The 19,487-nt window shown below is 40.4% G+C and overlaps 1 protein-coding gene across 1 annotated transcript in view; it reads right to left on the reverse strand.

The window, feature by feature from the left end:
• Positions 1 to 5,160: 5,160 nt before the first annotated feature.
• Positions 5,161 to 19,487, reverse strand: part of LOC127938190 (disks large-associated protein 2-like) — a 63,232-nt gene continuing 48,905 nt past the window's right edge. Inside the window, exons 4-6 of the mRNA XM_052534628.1 lie at positions 14,196 to 14,352; positions 8,082 to 8,301; positions 5,161 to 5,417 (exon numbers count right to left, since the gene is read on the reverse strand). Of these exons, the coding sequence (XP_052390588.1) occupies positions 5,161 to 5,417; positions 8,082 to 8,301; positions 14,196 to 14,352 (634 nt within the window). The remainder of the gene's footprint in view (positions 5,418 to 8,081; positions 8,302 to 14,195; positions 14,353 to 19,487) is intronic.

The raw sequence follows: 19,487 nt of genomic DNA on the forward strand, positions 1-19,487 counted from the left end.
TTCCTCATATAAAAATTGTCACAGGATATTTTATAAGGCTGGATGAGGTGAATTTTTACCTATAATCAATTTTAGGTAACAAAATTCTGTTTATCATTTGTCAACTACAAACAGCTATTTATTGCATATATAAATTATTAATGACTCTGTGTTGAAGGTAAAGACTATTTATATCTATTTATATCAACAACAACAAAATAAATATATACTGATAAAAGTATTAATTATGCCATTGGTTTAATGAAAGTGTTAATGCTAAAAATATACTGAATTAAAATCATTGCACATTGTGTTGTCGGGTCACATTATTTTACTCACATACATTTAGCTTTCAGATGTGTGTTTACACTGCCTTCTCACTCACATCAAAGAACATCTCATCAATTCAGCCTTTCCATTTCTTCACAGCAAGCCAATATAAAAATATTCAATACTAGTAACCACCTTTTATCCATTTATTAAATCACAGAGCATTGTGGAAAATGTGGAGGCTAATTTTAATTCTTGTTTTTGTGCAACAGAAAAAAATGAAAAGGCCATAAAATGTCATGCAATCATTCAGGCACGGAGATATGAACCCTATTGAATATGTTGAAAAGCCCATCTATCGAGCTGATTGGACCATGTGGAGATTATAGGGGCGGGATTAAGAAGAAACATGATCCAATAAAGTCCTTTATGAGGGCTGCACCAGGCAGAGGCTGCAATCCCACAGTCCATCACAGCTGAAATTTTCCACACCAGCTCTTACTTCCAGCCACATTTAGCTGGCCATGTTTGTCCTCCAAGGATTCCAAGGTTGGTATAAAAATCAAGAGAAATTTTAAAAGTGACCCAAACATTTTTAACAAAAAATAAATAAATAAATAAAAACTATGAAATAAAAATGTACAATAATTCCTTTACCATTCGATCATTTGCATTTGATCATTTACATTTGAATATTTAATGTTCTGGGTTCTATCTATGCTGTAGTCACAGCATTTGTGACATGATGTTGATAAACACAAAATTTTAACTCATCCATCAGTTTGTAAAAACAAAACAAACAAAAAATTAATGTACAGGTACAGTAAAGCTCTGGTTGGAAATGGATTTATATGGGGCAAGGCATTGCACCAGTACAAATACAATGTATTGCAAAAATATCAAAATAAGACTTAAACATTACACATGAACGTGAGACTAGTGTGATTGTATCGATAAAAATATACAGTCTTTACAACTGTACTTTATAACAGTCCAGCATGTCTCACCCCATAGACTTTTACTGTAAGTGCACATCTTACTGTAAAGACATTTTTTGTTTAAATAAAAAAAAATATTTTCTATGGTAATAAACATCATTTAATCCTGCAATAATAAAACAATTTATAATAATAATAATAATAAAAAATTAAAAATCTTTTGAAATGCCTTTCATGGAAAAGCATTGCTGATTTGGCAACTGAACATTGGTTGTCCCTAATCTGACTTTTAGTGATGTGTCTTTCAAATGATTAGTCCTGATTTAGTTGAGAAGGCAGTGCAAAAACACACATATCCATTGAAAGATGTATGCGTGTTGACATTATAATACCTGTGACAGGCATCTCTCCAGCTGCTCTTTTCCCCTGGATCTCCTTCCTGTGATGGCCAACGAAGGGCCATGCCCCCCACCCTCCCTCTTCACCATCACAGAACACCCAACACCTTACTAAATATTTCCCAGTGATTTCAGTGGCAACTAAATTTAGCTCCATATATTGGTGAATCTATGGGATATGCTTGATAACATTACTTTGGTTGGTCAGTGATGTTGAATTAACTACAGAACTAGAGAGCCATGATACCAGAGCTCAAGTAAATATTTGAATTTAGTTTCTACACATATGCAAATTATGGTTCTTTTTGTAAATCCTAAGTAGTACAGGACTGCTGAAACAAGAAGTCCTTCAGAGTGAAACAGAGTGGATGAAATCCTTTTGAGAAAATGGTTTTGTCCTACAGCCGGTTGACTTGAGCTGACAGGGATTGCGTACAGAGCCATATGTGGTGAAAGCACTTCAGCAGGGTGAGACGGTGGGATTGGAGAGCTCTCCTTTCTCCTCAGAGTCCTTTCTGTGTTGTCAGTATGAGTTTTTGGTAGTATGAAGGTCCAATCAAATCAAACTCCAGTTTGAATAACAAACACAAATCCCACATTAAATAAAAACAAAAACAAAAAAACAACAAAAACAAAAACAAAGTTGTACTGGAGTGACCAAACAAATCATACAAAATAAATGATCATTTTGATTTAAAAATGTAAAAAAGAAAAAAAAATGTATTTTTAGTGTCATTTGACATCAATTTGGGTCATTTCAATAGGGTTCATAGCTTTACTCCATGTGTACACCAAAGACAGCAGGGGTATTAGGACTGGGTGCAGAGGTGGTATTTTGCTTGCACAAAGAAACTGTGACACATGATTGCACACATTCTCTTGAGCATGTGTTGCACAAAACCTCCACATTTGCTCTGTTAGGTCTTCTTAAACTCTGTTGTGAAAATGACTAATTATTTAGGATTAATGTTAAAACTGTATTAGGATAACAAGATTTGTTTTCACATTATTAAATCATAATTCAATTAGCGCATTAACAAACAAACCAAAATTTCACCTCAATGACAGGAGAATTGCTCACATGCAAAATTACAATGACATTTTTCAACAAGTAAAAAATATACTACTAAAATATACTGTTCTCTTTCAGTTGGTCACTACGAGTCCCGTCGTGACTGATGAATTGTGATCTACATCGAGTATAAACTAAATGAGCCAATGGACATAGGCATGATTACATCCAGCTGCTACTGATCATAGCATGAGCATAAAAAGGTAGCAGGTGCAGGACTAAACGAGTTCAACGTCTCTTTGGAGCTCTTGGTTTTGGCGGTACAGCGCTTAAGCAGTGGTGGTGTCCTGTGTCGAGTGGGCTGCACACATCAGGTTGCACTACCCCTTGTTTTTGTTGCAGGCGGCCATCTCCCCAGTGCACTTCAGCACGCTAAAAGAGCTTTTTCCCTAAAAGTGCATTCACGGGTGTATCTTTTTAAAGATGATGTTGCATCTGGAAAAATTGATGTTATGTCTTTATAAAAACAATGTTGCGTCTTGCTATAGACATTATGTCACCCTATAGACAATATGTCACCCATGCATTTCTGGATGTGGTTGTTGCCTTGGGAAGGGTGATCACTGCCTCAAATGCCTGGGCATTAATCACTCTGAGGTGGCATTTGTGGATGAGTCACTGCAGGAAGATGATAATCTCAGAGTTGCAGGCTAGGCTCTGTTACCTTGAAATGGGCAGAGCTCTGCTGCCAGGTGAGGACTACTTCAGGCTGTGATATGGGTAGTCTGAGGGTTAAAGAGGTGGCAAAACCTCCAGGGAACCAACCCTCAAGGGACCATCATTCCTCTTGCACTCTACCTTACATGATACGGCATTACTGCAGGATCTTCAGGCTAAAGCACTGAGGGACCTGCACCAGGGTGGTCATGATCCAGTAGTTCTGAAAGAGCAACAAAACGCAACTGCGGTTGACCAAGCGGCACCGTTGAGCGAGGAGTAGGCAGGGGATCTCGCTCCATCCAGGAGCCGGTCAAACCTGGAGGTGAGCATAAGAGCAAGATGCCCAAGGACTGGCAACCCAGTGAGAGAGGTAACTGCTCTTTGGGGGATGGTGAATGCATCTCTCCCTCTGGGAATCTGGTTTCCAAAAATCTCAACAAGAGAGTGGTTTTCTTTGTATCTGGTTCCCAGGAGGGCATGGAGAATCACGGACAGACCAACAATGGACCTCACTCCATTGACCTCACTCCTCAAAGGCCCTACTGATAAAGGCCCTAACCTCTGCCAAACCGTGGAACAAGGTAAGCGTTGCACACTCAGACCTCTCTTGGGTTCGCCCACAGACAGGGTCCCTGCATTCCACCCCGTTGTCCTACTGCGGGTATCCCAGTGGTCCTGCTGATCCAGCTTGAACAGTGTCTGGGTGACCGGCTACACAAATCAACTTGCTGTCTCCTGCGGACCCTCAGACTCAGCTACCCAATTCAGTTCACCCGCCATTCCCCCAAGTTCTGCAGCATCCGCTTCACATCAGTGAAGGTGGCCGATGCTCCTGTTTTGTGTGTGGAGATCACATTTTTATAGGAGAAGGATGCATCCAGCCTATATGCAGCGGTGGTGTAACAGTCCCTACTTCATTGTGCCCAAGAAAGGTGGTGGGTTATGACTGATCTCGGACCTGCGTGTACCTCCAACCCTTCACTGGTTACCTTTGAAGATGTTGATGCAAAAACGCATCTTCAGGTGCATCTGTCCCCAAGATTGGTTTTCAGCTATCAACCTGAAGAATACATACTTTCGTGTGTTTATCCTTCCAAAACGCAGATGGTTCACATTCAAAGGACGAGCATATCAGTACAAAGTTCTGCCCTCTGGGCTGTCTTTGTCGCCCCATGTTTTCCTCACATTGCAGAGGCAGCCCTTGTTCCAATGAGAGAGCAGGGATTTTGCATTCTCAACTACCTCGACAACTGGCAAAGACTAGCTCAGTATCAGGATCAGTTGTGTGAACATAGGGACTTGGTGCTCTCACAACTTGGATCAACTGGGAAAACAGCAAACTCTCCTTGATGCAGAGGATCTCTTTTCTCAGTATGCCTGAATATTTTCAAGAGCAGGACGGCGGTCCCACTGAAACAGTTTCTGAGGCTCCTGGGGCATTTGACACCTGCAGAGGCAGTGATGCCACTGGGGCTGCTTCATATGAGACCACTTCAGCACTGGCTCCATGGCCAAATCCAGAGGTGGGCATGACAATGCAGCACTCACCAGGTCACACTGGCCTGTCACTAAACCTTCACCGCAAAACTTGTGTTTCTCAGGGCAAGAGTGCTCCTAGAACAGGTCTCCAGACATGCTGTGGTTTACACGGATGCCTCCACCACCAGGCATGCAGTGTCTGGGGTTTGGACAGTCCCCCAACTACACTGGCAAATCAACTGCCTAGAGTTGTTAGCAGTATGCCTTGACTTGAACTGTCTCAGAGGGTCACTTATACGGCAAGCATGTGCCAGTCCGCAGGGACAACACTGCGACTGTTGCATGCATCAAATGAAAAGATGGTCTACACTCCTATCTCATATTTAATCTTGTCCGCCACCTCCTCCTCAGGATCAGAAACATCTGAGGTTGCTAGGGGCCATTCACATTCCAGACCTGCACAACCATGCAGCCAATGAGATATCACGAGCTGCTTTCCATGGAGAGTGGAGACACCATTCCCAGATGGTCCAGCTGATTTGAGCTGAGACATTTTGGAGCCGTTCTGGTAGATCTGTTTGCCTCTCCAGAGACCTCTCACTGCCAGTTCTAATCCCTGACCTAGGGAACACTCAGCATGGACTCACTGGCACACAGCTGGCTGCAGGGTCTGCACAAATATGCATTTCCCTTTTGAGCCTTCTTGCACAGACACAGTGTAAGGTCAGGCAGATGAGGAACAGGTCCTCTTTGTGGCACCATACTGACCCACTCGGACCTGGTTCTCAGAACTAATGCTCCTCGTGATGGTCCCTACCTGGCAGATTCCTCTGAGAAAGGATCTACTGACTCAGAAACTGGGCACCCTGTGGCACCCACATCCAAACCTCTGGTAACTTTATGTCTGATCCCTGGACAGGACGTGGAGGTTCTAGGTGACCTATACCAAGAGGTAGTTGACACCATCCCTTCCGCATGAGCACCGTCTAGGAGATACACTTATGCCTTGATGTGGAACCTGTTAGTTGAGTGGTGTTCTTCTCGCTGAGAAGACCCCCGTAGATGCCATTCAAAGTTATACTGTCCTTTTTGCAGCAAGGGCATCCCTCCACCCTTAAAGTCTATGTTGCTGCAATAGCTGCTTACCACATCCCCGTGTAGGGAAGTCGGTAGGGAAGCATGACCTGGTCATCAGGTTTCTTAGGTTGAATCCTTCCGGGCCTCCCTCTCTTGGAGGGTATCTCTTGGGACCTGACTCTAGTGCTCAGAGCACTACAGTGGGGCCCATCTGAGCCTTTGCAGTCAGTTGAGCTGAAGTTTCTATCAATGAAAACTCCTGCTTGCACAGGCCTCCATCAAGAGTGTAGGGGACCTGCACGTATTTTCGGTGGTCAAATCTTGCCTATAGTTTGGGCAGCCTGACTCCCAGGTTATCCTAAGGCTCTGGCCTGGCTATGGGCCCGAGGTTCTAACTAATCCATTCAGGGATCAATTGGTGAACCTGCAAGCACTTATCCCGGAGAAGGCAGACCCAGCCCTAGCTTTGCTTTGTCTTGTCCGAGCCTTGAGATGGTATGTAGACCAGACTAAGAGCTGGTTATAGATATTGGTTTGTGTAAGTGTAAGTGCTTTCGAAATAGGAATGATGGGGCTTCTGCAATGTTTCTGTTCCAAGTGGAGCAGGTATGTTTTCCCAGTGTCATGTGATCTCACATAGTGGGTAGTGCTACAACAATGGTTACTGGTCTTCTTGTTGCAAGCCCTGGCCTACACCAAAAAGAGTGCACAGGACACTGGAAGGGGCAGCATCCATTGTGCTTTGGTAGCGATACCAATTGTTCAGTCACGATGTGACTCACAGTGACCAACTTAAAGGGGAACATCTCAGTTACGTATGTAGGGAGGGAACAGAGATGTCACATCCTGTTGCCATGGCTGTTGTACCACCACAGAGCGGCTGGGTTACTAGCTTGACTCCTCAGTGAAATCCTGGTACTGTATGTGTTGCACCTGTTACCTTTTTATGCTCATGCTGTGATCTGCGGCAGCAAGATGCAATCATCTAATTTAGTTTACACTCAAAGTTGATTGGTCTCTTGAAGTGAGATACCAATTAATCGGTCATGATGCGACATCTTCTTTCCCTCCTTCAAGGGAACAAGGGTTACATACGTAACTGAGACATTATTATTATGTAAAATTCAATATAATATTCAAAAATACATTGGTTATTGGTTAAAAGACATATTTAAGGAGATTTTCTTTTTCTACAATAAATTAATAATTTCTATAAAATAAAGGACTTAACCATGTGGAGAGGTTGGTTAAAATTACAATATAATACACTCATCTAAAATAAACATGATAAAAAATTCCCTTAACATTATGTGTTGAACACTAGGCATTTAACTAGGCAGTAAATTAGCATCTTCTTTTTTAAATTTCATTCGGATTCTAATTCATGTAGATGAAGAATGAAAACTTCAATTTTGCATTTATTTTAAACAAATGTTTTGATTTGATTTTGTAAGGTCAACTTTCTTTTTGACCCCCACTTCTAAAGCACTGAGAATTTCTTTCTACTCACTAATGTAGATGTTCTATGCAACACATACTGTTATATCAAATCAAATTGTTAATGCAGTTCACAGTCATTGCTTTGTGCATTCAGGACTGAAACAGCCTTTACTAAACAGAACCAAAATATTTATTGTTTAACTAATAATCCATTTTCAGTATATAGAACACATAAAATACACACACACACACACACACACACACACACACACACACACAAAAATAAAATAAGGATTGTGAACACGTCTAAAGGCAGCCTTTGTGCCCAACCTTAACCTGACTTTCTGTACTGTGTGAAAACGCTTGTTTATGGTGTGTTGCATGATCTGGACAGCTGTGCTAAAAACATGCTGAGTTGTGTCTCTCTGAGTTGTGTCCCTCTGATCCCCAGTCTAGCCTCTCATTACCACTGGACCCAACCAATCAGAAGCCCAGAAAAAGATGTATGACTCGTGCAAAGGGAATTGCAGGCAACCGTCTTTCAATACTCGGCGAACAAAGACATAGAAAAGCAAACACAAACAACAGACAGGAGCTGACGGAAACGACATTCAAGTCAGTCATCTCTCAAGCACAAGGGAATCCCACTGTACATATGTAGGTTTGCCAGAGTATGTAATTCAGCATGTGCTGAATGTATGGCAGCTATGTGCTCTAAGCCTTCTCTCTCTCTCTTTCTTTCAGGTGGGATTTGAGGCATACGGTTACCTGTTGTGGATCTGAGAGTTGAAGTGACAGTAGAGGATGTCATTGAAGGCAAGCAGTCGTCATCTTGGGAATACCCAGCCTGAATTGCACGCAGGTAACTGTGGCTTCGAGTGCGGAAAGAGCCGGGCAGGTCCAAGGCCTCCACGGCCTGGGATTCTACTTCGCTAAAAACGGACTCGCAAACTGACTCAAACTGGCCATTGACCTCAGTCTCACTCACCTGAGAGACAAAAACAGGAATAGCAGTCCTTAATTTTTCCTCTTCCTTTCTCTTTCTCACTTTGATTCTTCCCCTTTGCACAGTAAATATGAAGGAGTGTTAGCAGGAGGAATATACCACTGGCAATTTCCGACCTTGAGCATCTCAGAGTTATGTCAAAAAGCAACAGGATAAGAGAAAACATTTCAGATTGTAATATAATTGCATAATAGGAAAATGAAGAAATGCAGATTGTTTGAAGAACATTCGGAAGGAAAATGACACAAACAGTCAACAGCAGCAGACAGCAATAAGCAAGGATTTTCATAAACCAAGCATAAGAAAATGGCTAACTTTCCTTAATTAACTTTAATATTAAGATAAAGATACATAGTCTGCATGTCTACATAACTGTTGAATTACTGATTTTACCCCCCCCAAAAAAAGAATGTGTTTGAAACTTAGCATGTTCTATAAAACATCCACAAAACAGGTCAAATGTAACCTATTCCCTCAGTAAAATCCTGTAAAAGCCACCCATCAGCTGTATGTATGAACAGAATTTAGTAAAGGTAACGCCACAATTTTAAAGCCTTATTGCCTCTCTAACCAAACATGATAGAACATGATGTTCTTAAATAAATATCTCTATAACACTTTTGGGAAAACAAACAGGCATACTAACTTTAAGGTGGATCGAGCTGGACAAGTAGCACAAAGCATTTTTGTCAGATGGTATTTTGGGGGTTAAAAAACCTAAATAATGCTGAGATTTATAACATATTGTAGTTCATCAACTTAAACTATTGTCATAAAATTTCTAGGAGTAGTTTGTCGCAGTGTAAAATATGTCACTTCCTGTTGGCAATTGGTGGCGCTGTGACTATAACTGAATCTGGACATGTCAATCTGTTCAGGTTCAGAGTTTTATCAAACGAGAAGTTTGGGGCAGATTGGACATTGTAGGTCTGAGTTAAAGGAACTTCATTTTTGATGGCAAATCATCATATCATATAAACTAACCCACTTGCCTGGCCAAGGAAAGCTACAAATTCCGATCTGGTTGACCAAAATGCCATCCCAATTTGCCTTTGGCCAAACCAGCTGTGCCTTCCATGTGCTTGCATTAAAGTCCCTTATGCTACACTGATGATGTGTTGGCTGGTTCCTTTTAGATAGAAACTGCATACTGATTGCCTGGATCTACTGTCCCAAGGGTTTTTACCATCATTAGCCGTGTTTCCACTATCGAGCTAGGACCGGGCGTGCTAGTGCGTGCCAGGGCCAGTCGCGTTTCCACTGTCACTTCCGGGGCTTGATCGTGCCTCGCCGGGGCTTCCTCGGGGCCAACGGCCAGGGTTTTTTGGCCCGACGAAAACCTTGGGCCAAAGCGGGCCAGCTGAGCTGGGGCTAGAGGAGGAGTTATTAACAAAGGCGGAGTTTCTCCGTGTCTGGAGAGTGTCAGCGCGGATCATTTCAGAAAGATAACAGCTTTAACACCGGTATTAAAGACTTTTTAAAATAAGTTGAGCTCAAAATGCACTCTTAGTCAGCAGCGAGTGTTTGAAATAACTTGATCCGATGTGGATTATAATCATTAAACAAGGCAGAAATATTTATAAGCGATGTAAAAGACTATGCACAGTAAACATTAACGTTACCATAGTAAACATTGTAAAATATGACCGCTTGGAGAAATCAGACATCAGCTTCTTATTCTCTATCACAATTGTGTATTTATTAAGTAACATTTTATCTGTCGTCTCGTTTCGTGAGTTTAGCTCCACGTTGCATATCATCAAAATATAATAATGATTTTTATTTGGGAGCTTCTATAAAAACAGAGAGTCTGCGCTGAGGATAATTTCAGAAAGATAACAGCTTCAACACCAGCATTAAACAGTTTTTTAAATAAGTCGAGCTCAAAACTCTCTTTCAGTCAGCAGCGAGTGTTTGAAATAACTTGATCCAATGTGGATTATAAACACTAAACAAGGCAGAAATATTTATAAGCGATGAAAAAGATATGCTCGCTAAACATGTTACCATGGTAAACATGGTAAAATATGACCGCTTGAAGAAATCAGACGTCAGCTTCTTATTCTCTATCACAATCGTGTATTTATTAAGTAACTTATATTATCTGTCACAAGCCTCGTCTCGAGAGTTTAGCTCACGTTGCCTATCATAAAAGAATATAGCCTAATAATGTTTTTGTTCGGGAGCTTTTTATAAAAATAGAGATATTATCATTCATTCTAAATATGACGGCTACTGTGGCTAATAAACAGAAACAGACTCGACTGAATAAGCAGGATATTTTCATGAGCGTTAAAAATAAATAAATAAAATAGAAATAAGTGTATTTATATGTGAATAATTTTGAGTCCTGATAAATTAAATCAATATGATCAATGCATCACTTATTCTATAGTTAAAACATTGATGCTTTTGAATTTGAATATATAACAAAGCATGCAAACAAACGGCCTCTTTTATCATGTTCGTTTTGTGATCGCACATGTTCCAGTGACTTATTTCTTAGTTTTCTGATAACTTCTGTTTGTTGGTGAAATTTTGAGGTTGCATGACGTTGTTCTGAGAGGCGTGTAAAGGGTGTGTTTTAGTGACGTGCAGTGGTGCTTCAAGCTCCACGGTGGAAACCCTGCGCTATTCTGGCCTCGGTGCCACTGGCCTGGGGCTATGAGCCCCGCCCGGGCCGCTTTAAGCCCTGGCTCGCACTGGCCCGACAGTGGAAATGCGGCTATTCATGTCTTAGTACCTCCCTAACACTACTGATGGCTTCTTGTGAGTATGTGTCTGGCACAAAATCCTGGTTCCCTTGCGGATTACAAAGCCTGTCTTACTGGCCCTCCCTGTCCGTACCATCATTGGGGAATCTCACCACAGAGTGGAAAAGGTTCTTTAGGAGCCTACTTGGACATCAAGGTCTCAGATTAGCACCTCAGGTTATTAGGCTCTCTGTGTCTCCTTGAGGTGATACCTTCCAGGTTGAGCACAACAGCACTCCTCTAACTCCCAAGTGATATTGCATACTTTGCTTCCTGGTGACCTCCTTGTATGTTTTGGCTTTGAGAAGCCACTCTGGCTAGACTGGCCAGTTGAGCTAATTCACATCTTGGCTTAAAGGGCTCCTTGAGATCTAAGCTCCCTTTGACCATTCTGACACATGTACTGAGCTTGAGTTCTCCTCCACTCTGGAAAACCACTCTGCAGTGAGAAAAAATGATAGGTTGTCATGCCCACTATAACTTGTGAATTACTCCTCTATTTGTGAGTGGCCTGAGTACACTGTTTCCTCTGAGTCATGAGTGAGATGGTACTTCCACCATTCTGAAGGCTTATTATTGAGTACTCACTCTTAAAAGCCCTAATCATGTGCATGAATGGCTTTGTGTGCTGTTTTTGCCTCACTCTGCCTTTATACTGAGGTATGGGATTGACAGTGTAATGGAGCCCTGTGTGCAGATTTATCAGGTTGCGAGGCCTCCTTTTAATATTCTGTTAGACTGTTCTTTCTGGTTGAGTTTAGCAGTGCTCCCCTCACTACTGGAGGGTTGCCTTTGAGCATGCTGCTCCCAGGTTGAGCATGTGAGTTCCCTTGTTGATTTGAAAATTGAGTACTTTGCTCTTAGGTCTCTGTATACAGCCACTGCTTATGGTCAAGCTTGGCAGTGCTCCCCTCATTGCTGGAAGGTTATCTGACTCAGCTGCTCCCAGAGCAAGCTTGTGAGTTCTCTTCTCAATCTAAGAGACAAGGACTCCTCTCCCGGAGCTCTGTAGCCAGCACAACAGGTTGTTAGGCCATCTTTTGCCTCCCCTCACTCTAGAGGGTTGCCTATAAGCATGCCGCTCCCTGGGTGAGTGTCTGAGCCCCCATCTCAAGGCATTGCTCCCCTTTTGCAGCTTTCCCCTCATATGTGTATGCACTCCCAGAGCCCCATTATGCACCCTTCTGAGCATGTGAGTTCTCCTCTCACGCCGAGAGTTGAGTGCTTTGCTCCTTTAAGCCTGTGAAGCACTCATATCAGGTTGTTAGGCCATTCTTTCGGCCCTCCTGATGGACTGTGAGCAACAGTACACCCTTGAGCATGTTACTCTCATGAGTCAATTTATCTGCATGGTTGAGTATGTAAGTGCTCTTACTTAGAGTTGAGTACTCTGCTACCTAGAGCTCCATGATACATTCATACCAGGTTGCTAGGTCTCTTCATGGCCTTTATAACAGCACTGAGTGCTTTCTAAAAACCATGTTTATGGTAAGCAGTCTAAGCATCCTGTTTTTTTTTCTTATGGTAAGCGTCACATGCTGCCATCATCATACCTTATTTTACTATGGGTCCCACTCTACATATGCATCTTTACCAATACTTTAACAGTGTATACCATCTGACTGGGCTGTGGGGGTACATGCCTACCAGTATACCTGGAGAGAAGTCCTACATAAAGTTTCCGTCTCAGGTACAATGAAGGTGTATATTACCGGGTCCTTACAATTCCATTTGCATTGGTCAGGTTATTAGCTATCCTGTAGCCCACTGGGAGAATTAGGGGTAGATGTATAAAGTCCCCCTAGGTGAAAGGACATGGTCTGGTAATATGGTGATACCTAGACACCCAGACATATCCCCTTAAATTAATCACATTGTTATCTTATTCCAAGCCTTTGAGCTCCGCCTTGGGAATGGGCTTCTTTGTCAGCCCTTAACAGGTAAGTTGTTTTGGGTATGTAGCTTTGACCATAGGGGATAGTGTCACTGTGACAACTGCTGATTCATCCAAGGGGTGACACAGATGGTTTTACTATGCAGCCGATGCTTAGTGCTCATCTCAGAAAATTCCCTCAGCATGGCAGCATGGGTATTATGTTCCTCATACTAACTGCTACAGGATGCAGTTTGAGTTCCCTCGAAAGGAAACATATCTGGTTATGCATTTAACCATGGCTCTCTGAGAGGGGAATGAGACCGTGTGTCATCTTTACTAGCCATGCCTCAGGACAAATGTTTAAATATTGCAGATGAGTAAGTTGATGACGTATTCCCTTGGCACCCTTTTATACTGTGGTCACACTTGTGGTGACATCATAGGTTCTTGCCGGCCAATGTTATTGTCGAAGTTGAAGGTGTTCCCCATAGTGACTGGTACAGGACGTATTGTCTCATTCTCCTCTCAGAGAACCATGGTTAATAGCATAACCTGAGGCATTAATCAACTCAACATTTTTTTTTTCCAGCCAAGGTGGTCTTCCAATCCTACTCAGGTTGACCAAGATGACCTCTCAAGTTTTCCTTGGTCCAACTGCTGGTTGTTCTGCTGGTAAGCCACCCAAATCAAAGTTGTTTTTGATATGTAACTAATCAGATTAACATCTCTACTGCTGTACCAAAGTTGTCTACCAACTCTAATCAGTTTGATCAAGATTAACTACTCAGTCACTCTCTGTCTGACCAGCTGGTAGTTACACTGTTCAACCACCTAAATCAAACTAGGTTTTGGAACACAGTTAATCAGACCAACCTATTCCCCACAAGCTTAGCCAAGGTCATCCATCAACTTCAACCAGATTGACAAAGATAACCCAGCAGGTTGTACAAGACCCCACCAGAAGTATTCAACTGTTACACCTAAACTAACTTGTACATACTTGGATCAGCTAATGATCAGTCAACAACTTAAGCTTGCTTAAAGTGGAAACCCCTTAATGAAGCATAGATCATTTAAAATCTACAAGAATTCTAATCTTCACATCAGCTCAAGGCACAATCTGAGAAAAAAAGCAGGACATCTCAGACAGGTAAAACCCTATGCTTGAAACCACTTACTGTATGTAGATAGTCCTTGCTTGTACCTGTGTATTAGTGCCGTGTGGTGTTACGAGTGATTGGACTCACCTGGCTGACACAGCTTGCCTGACTGAAGGTACTGACTGCGCGCATGTAGCTCTGGTTTCTGGAGCGATATTGTGGGGGGTTGAAGTTGGTTGCTGGATCCAGAGACACGCTGGGATGAGGGCGCATATCTCTCGTTGTCTGTAAGTGGTAGCCAGAGCTAAATGGAGGGAACAACCAAAAACTAATGTAGCACAGAGTAACCTATTCAGAATTACACTGAAGTGTCACTGCAATAAAAACCAATGGTGAATGGCAAACTCTGAGGATATGATTTAAGATAAGTGACATGTCATTAACCCAAATGTGAGACACCAAAATTAAGATGTAGCAAGCAAACTATTTTCCCTGAAGTGTCATAAAAACACGATACATTACGGTTGTTCTGGATTACTACTGACACATCAAAATGAACTCACCATGTTTATCAACCATCAAATTTTTTACTAGTTTTCCAAATTAGTTAGTGGTTGGAATTGATATGGTATGATGGCCTAACCCATATGGTTTGATGGCATAACTCAGTCCAAAGCCATAGACAGCAACTATCTGTCAGCAGAAAACACCAGGCAAACCATATGGACAGAAGAAAAAGTGTTGAGAGAGCGAAAGCCAAATCAGATGACATTTTTGAAGCCTCTTAAAGGGTTAGTACACCCAAGAATGAAAATTTGTCCATCTTCTACTCACCCTCGAAGCATCCTAGGTGTATAGAAACTTTCTTCAGCATTCACTTCATCCTTCGCTCTTTTATCAGCAACTAATGTGTGAATTCTCAACTACTTTCAAATACAGGTGCATCTCAATAAATTAGAATGTCATGGAAAAGTTAATTTATTTCAGTAATTCAACTCAAATTTTGAAACTTCTTTTAATTGTGATGATTTTGGCTCACATTTAACAAAAACCCACCAATTCACTCAGCAAATTAGAATATGGTGACATGCCAATCAGCTAATAAATTCAAAACACCTGCAAAGGTTTCCTGAGCCTTCAAAATGGTCTCTCAGTTTGGTTTACTAGGCTACACAAACATGGGGAAGATTTTGTTAGATCAGGGGTGCTGATCTAACAGTTGTCCAGAAGACAATCATTGACACCTTTCACAAGGAGGGTAGGCCACAAACATTTATTGCCAAAGAAGCTGGCTGTTCACAGAGTGCTGTATCAAAGCATGTTAACAGAATCTTGAGTGCCAGGAAAAAATGTAGAAGAGAAAGATGCACAACCAACCAAGAGAACCATAGAGAACCACAGAAAACCACATTATGAGGATTGTCATGCAAAATCGATTCAAGAATTTGAGTGAACTTCACAAGGAATGGACTGAGGCTGGGGTAAAGGCATCAAGAGCCACCACACCCAGACGTGTCGAGGAATTTGTTGAACCACAGGCAATGTCAGAGGTGTCTTAAATGGGCTAAGGAGAAGAAGAACTGGACTGTCCTCAAAGACCTCTTTTCAGATGAGAGCAAGTTTTGTATTTCATTTGGAAACCAAGGTCCTAGACTCTGGAGGAAGGATGGAGTAGGTCATAGCCCAAGTTGCTTGAAGTCCACTGTTAAGTCTCCACAGTCTGTGATGATTTGGGGTGCAATGTCCTCTGCTAATGTTGGTTCATTGTGGTTTATTTTTTTTTGAAAACCAAAGTCACTGCACCCGTTTACCAATACATTTTGGAGCACTTCATGCTTCCTTCTGCTGACCAGCTTTTTGAAGATGCTGATTTCATTTTCCAGCAGGATTTGGGACCTGCCCACACTGCCAAAAGCACCAAAAGTTCGTTAAATTACCATGGTGTTGGTGTGCTTGACTGGCCAGAAAACTCACCAGACCTGAACCCCAGAGAGAATCTATGGGCTACTGCCAAGAGGAAGATGAGAAACAAGAAACCAAAAAATGCAGATGAACTGAAGGCCACTGCCGTAGAAACCTGGGCTTCCATACTACCTCATCTATGCCACAATCTGATCACCTCCATGCCACGCAAAAGCAAAAGGAGCCCCTACCAAGTATTGACTACATGGACAGTAAATGAACATACTTTCCAGAAGGCCAACAATTCATTAATTTTTTTTATTTTATTGTTCTAATGAAGTATTCTCATTTTTTTAGATGAAAAATTGAAAATGAATTGGTGGGTTTTGGTTAAATGTGAGCCAAAATCATCACAATTAAAAGAACCAAAGACTTAAACTACTTCAGTCTGTGTGCACTGAATTAATTTAATACACAAGTTAATTTTTCAACTCACAATTTGAGTTGAATTACTGAAATAATTGAACTTTTCCACAACATTCTAATTTATTGAGATGCACCTGTAAACATGAAAAGTTAGTTTTTGATCTGATTATTTATCCTTAAAAGTGAGGTGTATAATTTCTGCAACACTAGAATCAACAAAAATAATTATAAAAAGAAAGACTGTTTTCAAACAGGTTTTCTTTCGTCTTCCAATGGTTGGACAAACAATTCCCAAACAAACACCACGGATTGAGCCAGAGTTGCTGTGCCCGGCTGTCTGGTATACTTAAACAACCTTTTCAGGAAATCAACTTTTAAATGGTTAACAAATAGCCAATGCAAATTAAGGCATTCAGATCATTATTTACTTCACCTTATAATATAAATAATCCAAAAGATGGAGTCACATAATCTCAAACTCCATCTACCCTGTATCACCACTCACACCAGTCAAGACGTTGTACCTCTCATTTAAATTCTTTAAAACATCCTGTCAGTGAATGTATGCATATGAACCCCCTACTCTTTAATCAATGTAGTCAAAGGCCTCAGAAATAAAAAAAAATGTAGTCAATGTGTGGGTGTATGCCCTATTTTAATAATGTGTATTGAAAGGAATGGAGATCATGGTAAGGCGTGAGTATGTAATAAAACAGAAGCTGTGATTTAAGCCTGTAATTAACTGTAATAACAGACATTAATTCCCTAGTAGTTAGCTGATTAATTAGACTGAATTTACTGAGAAAGAGAATGTAACAATGTTGGTGCTTTACTTTCATACACCTAAATGATCAAATGAGGAGCTATGGCTCAAAGACTCGACAGATACTATATCAATGGTTAATCCTAGGGTTAGTTTGGCCTGTGAACTGGAAAGTCATTGAAATCTCCTTTGCCCTTAAGCAAGATACCAGGTTTTTGTAGGAATGCCTTTCATCAACACAGGGGTAGTTTGGATGCAAAACATCTGCCAAATGACACATAACTAAAAAATTATAAGTTATAATTTAATTAATCCCCCCTAATGAATATCAAGGATATCAAATTATCCCAAAATTTCAGTCACTTTGTCATTTCCCACTTGATTTCATAATACAAGCCAAAAATGTCTTTAAAATTTATAACAACAGAGTGAACTATTGATTTTGGGGATAAATATTTCTATAAAACAACCTATTACCACCAAACATTAAGATTAGTTTACTCTAAGTTTATCCAATCAAACATTAGTCAGCATAAATTTAAGTTCAAAATGATACAGTGCAGAATTCTGGGTAAGTCAGAATGAGTAACTGAAATAGTAACTGATACCTTTCCTTGCTAAGAAGTGCCCACTCAGAACACAAATTTGGAAATGAATGCATTTACTGTGTCATTAGCAGCTGTATGAACCCAGCTTACACGTTTCTGAGTGTGCAGGATTTGTAGGCAACAAATTGACACACAGAGCAACTATTTTGGGAAATACGGAGTTTGATAGTGTCTCTGGAGCAAACTAGACACCTTGTGCCTCATGTTGTTTTCCATTTTTTAGATATGTCGCACCGGCACCCAAACAGACACCCTTCTTATCATCAGTTTGACAGCAAATAAAAATGACTGTCTGGACAACAAAATTCTCAACGTAGCACTGCAAGCATTGCCAAAGTTATTCAAAGAAATAGTCAATTGCAAATACATTTTTCTAGATGAAAATTACTTATGTACTTAATGACTTATTAATGACTTATTATTAATGATTTTACTACTTAATCTTACTCTGTACATTTTACAGTTTCCCTATTTTAGGTGCCCATGTCAAGCAATGTCAAATCATTTAACATATTGCCAGGGTTGTTTAATCTGATTGAGATTTTTGAGACGCTCCTAGCATCAAAATCCAATATTCTTCTGCAGACTACTGCTAATTTCATACCAGCAATTGCATTACAAGACATAAGTCAATGACAGTTAAGCCCTGAGATGTCTTAATGAAGTGTCCCTATTGTTATTTAGTAGCATCTGTTGACCATAACATCTCATAGTGGACTTTTTATAGGCACAGTCTCTGGTGCAATGTGAGTTAAGTGTCTTTCAGGAAGGGCACCATGGTGATAAATTATGATCTCAGCAACTCTCCAGCTCCTGGAACACACCTGTACGTGGCCGAAATCTACAAATTCAACACCAACATCCACATCACTTCTGTCGTCAGGAGTCACGGCTTTTTCATTTTTTACTTTTGATTCTCAAAACATACATTCTGATTAGATTTAAGTATTTTATTGAGATGTTGAGTTAGTTAGAACTAAGATATTGATTCTTTGTAAAAAAAAAAAAAAAAAAAAAACATCTGATCACATAATATTTCACATCATATTCCAATCCATCCTGAGCCCAAATTCATCCACCAGAACCACAAACAATTTATATGTATGAACTATTCATGTGGTACAAACATCATACATAATATATCATTCAGGTAACGTGAAGAACTAACATCACAGACAATTATTGCAGAATCTTATTTAATTGAACAGTCATACACTGCTTTCCCTTGTGTGGCCATGCAGGGATGTAAAGTACTTCAGTAACTATTTTATTATGCTACTATTTTTCTATTATTTGCACTTTTCTCAAGTACTACTGAAATTGAATCTTTTTACTCTACTCACATACATTTCCATATTTATATAGAGTAAGAGTGAAAAGATATACTGTATAATTATGGCTGTGTACTATAAACTATAATACATTTTAAAAATTGTTTGTAAATAGAAATTAAATAAATAGAAATTATTTTTAAACAGATTTGGTAACAGCTCAACACTTTCAGTTAAACATAATTTAAGAACTTTTGTGTTTGTGTATTACAGTTACTTTATCAGAAAAAAAAACAAAGCTCAGAACCCACTCAAACCTGTACAAAATGTATTCTTCTATAAAACAAAAAATAAGTTAATTTGTATCAAAATTGATGTTCATACAATGAAAGTTAATGGAGTATAATACACACACACAATATATATATAGTTCAAGTCATTTGGACGACACAAGGGTCAGTTAAAATAT

This window comes from Carassius gibelio, chromosome A20, assembly GCF_023724105.1.
Source record: "Carassius gibelio isolate Cgi1373 ecotype wild population from Czech Republic chromosome A20, carGib1.2-hapl.c, whole genome shotgun sequence".
NCBI classification, from domain to species: domain Eukaryota; kingdom Metazoa; phylum Chordata; class Actinopteri; order Cypriniformes; family Cyprinidae; genus Carassius; species Carassius gibelio.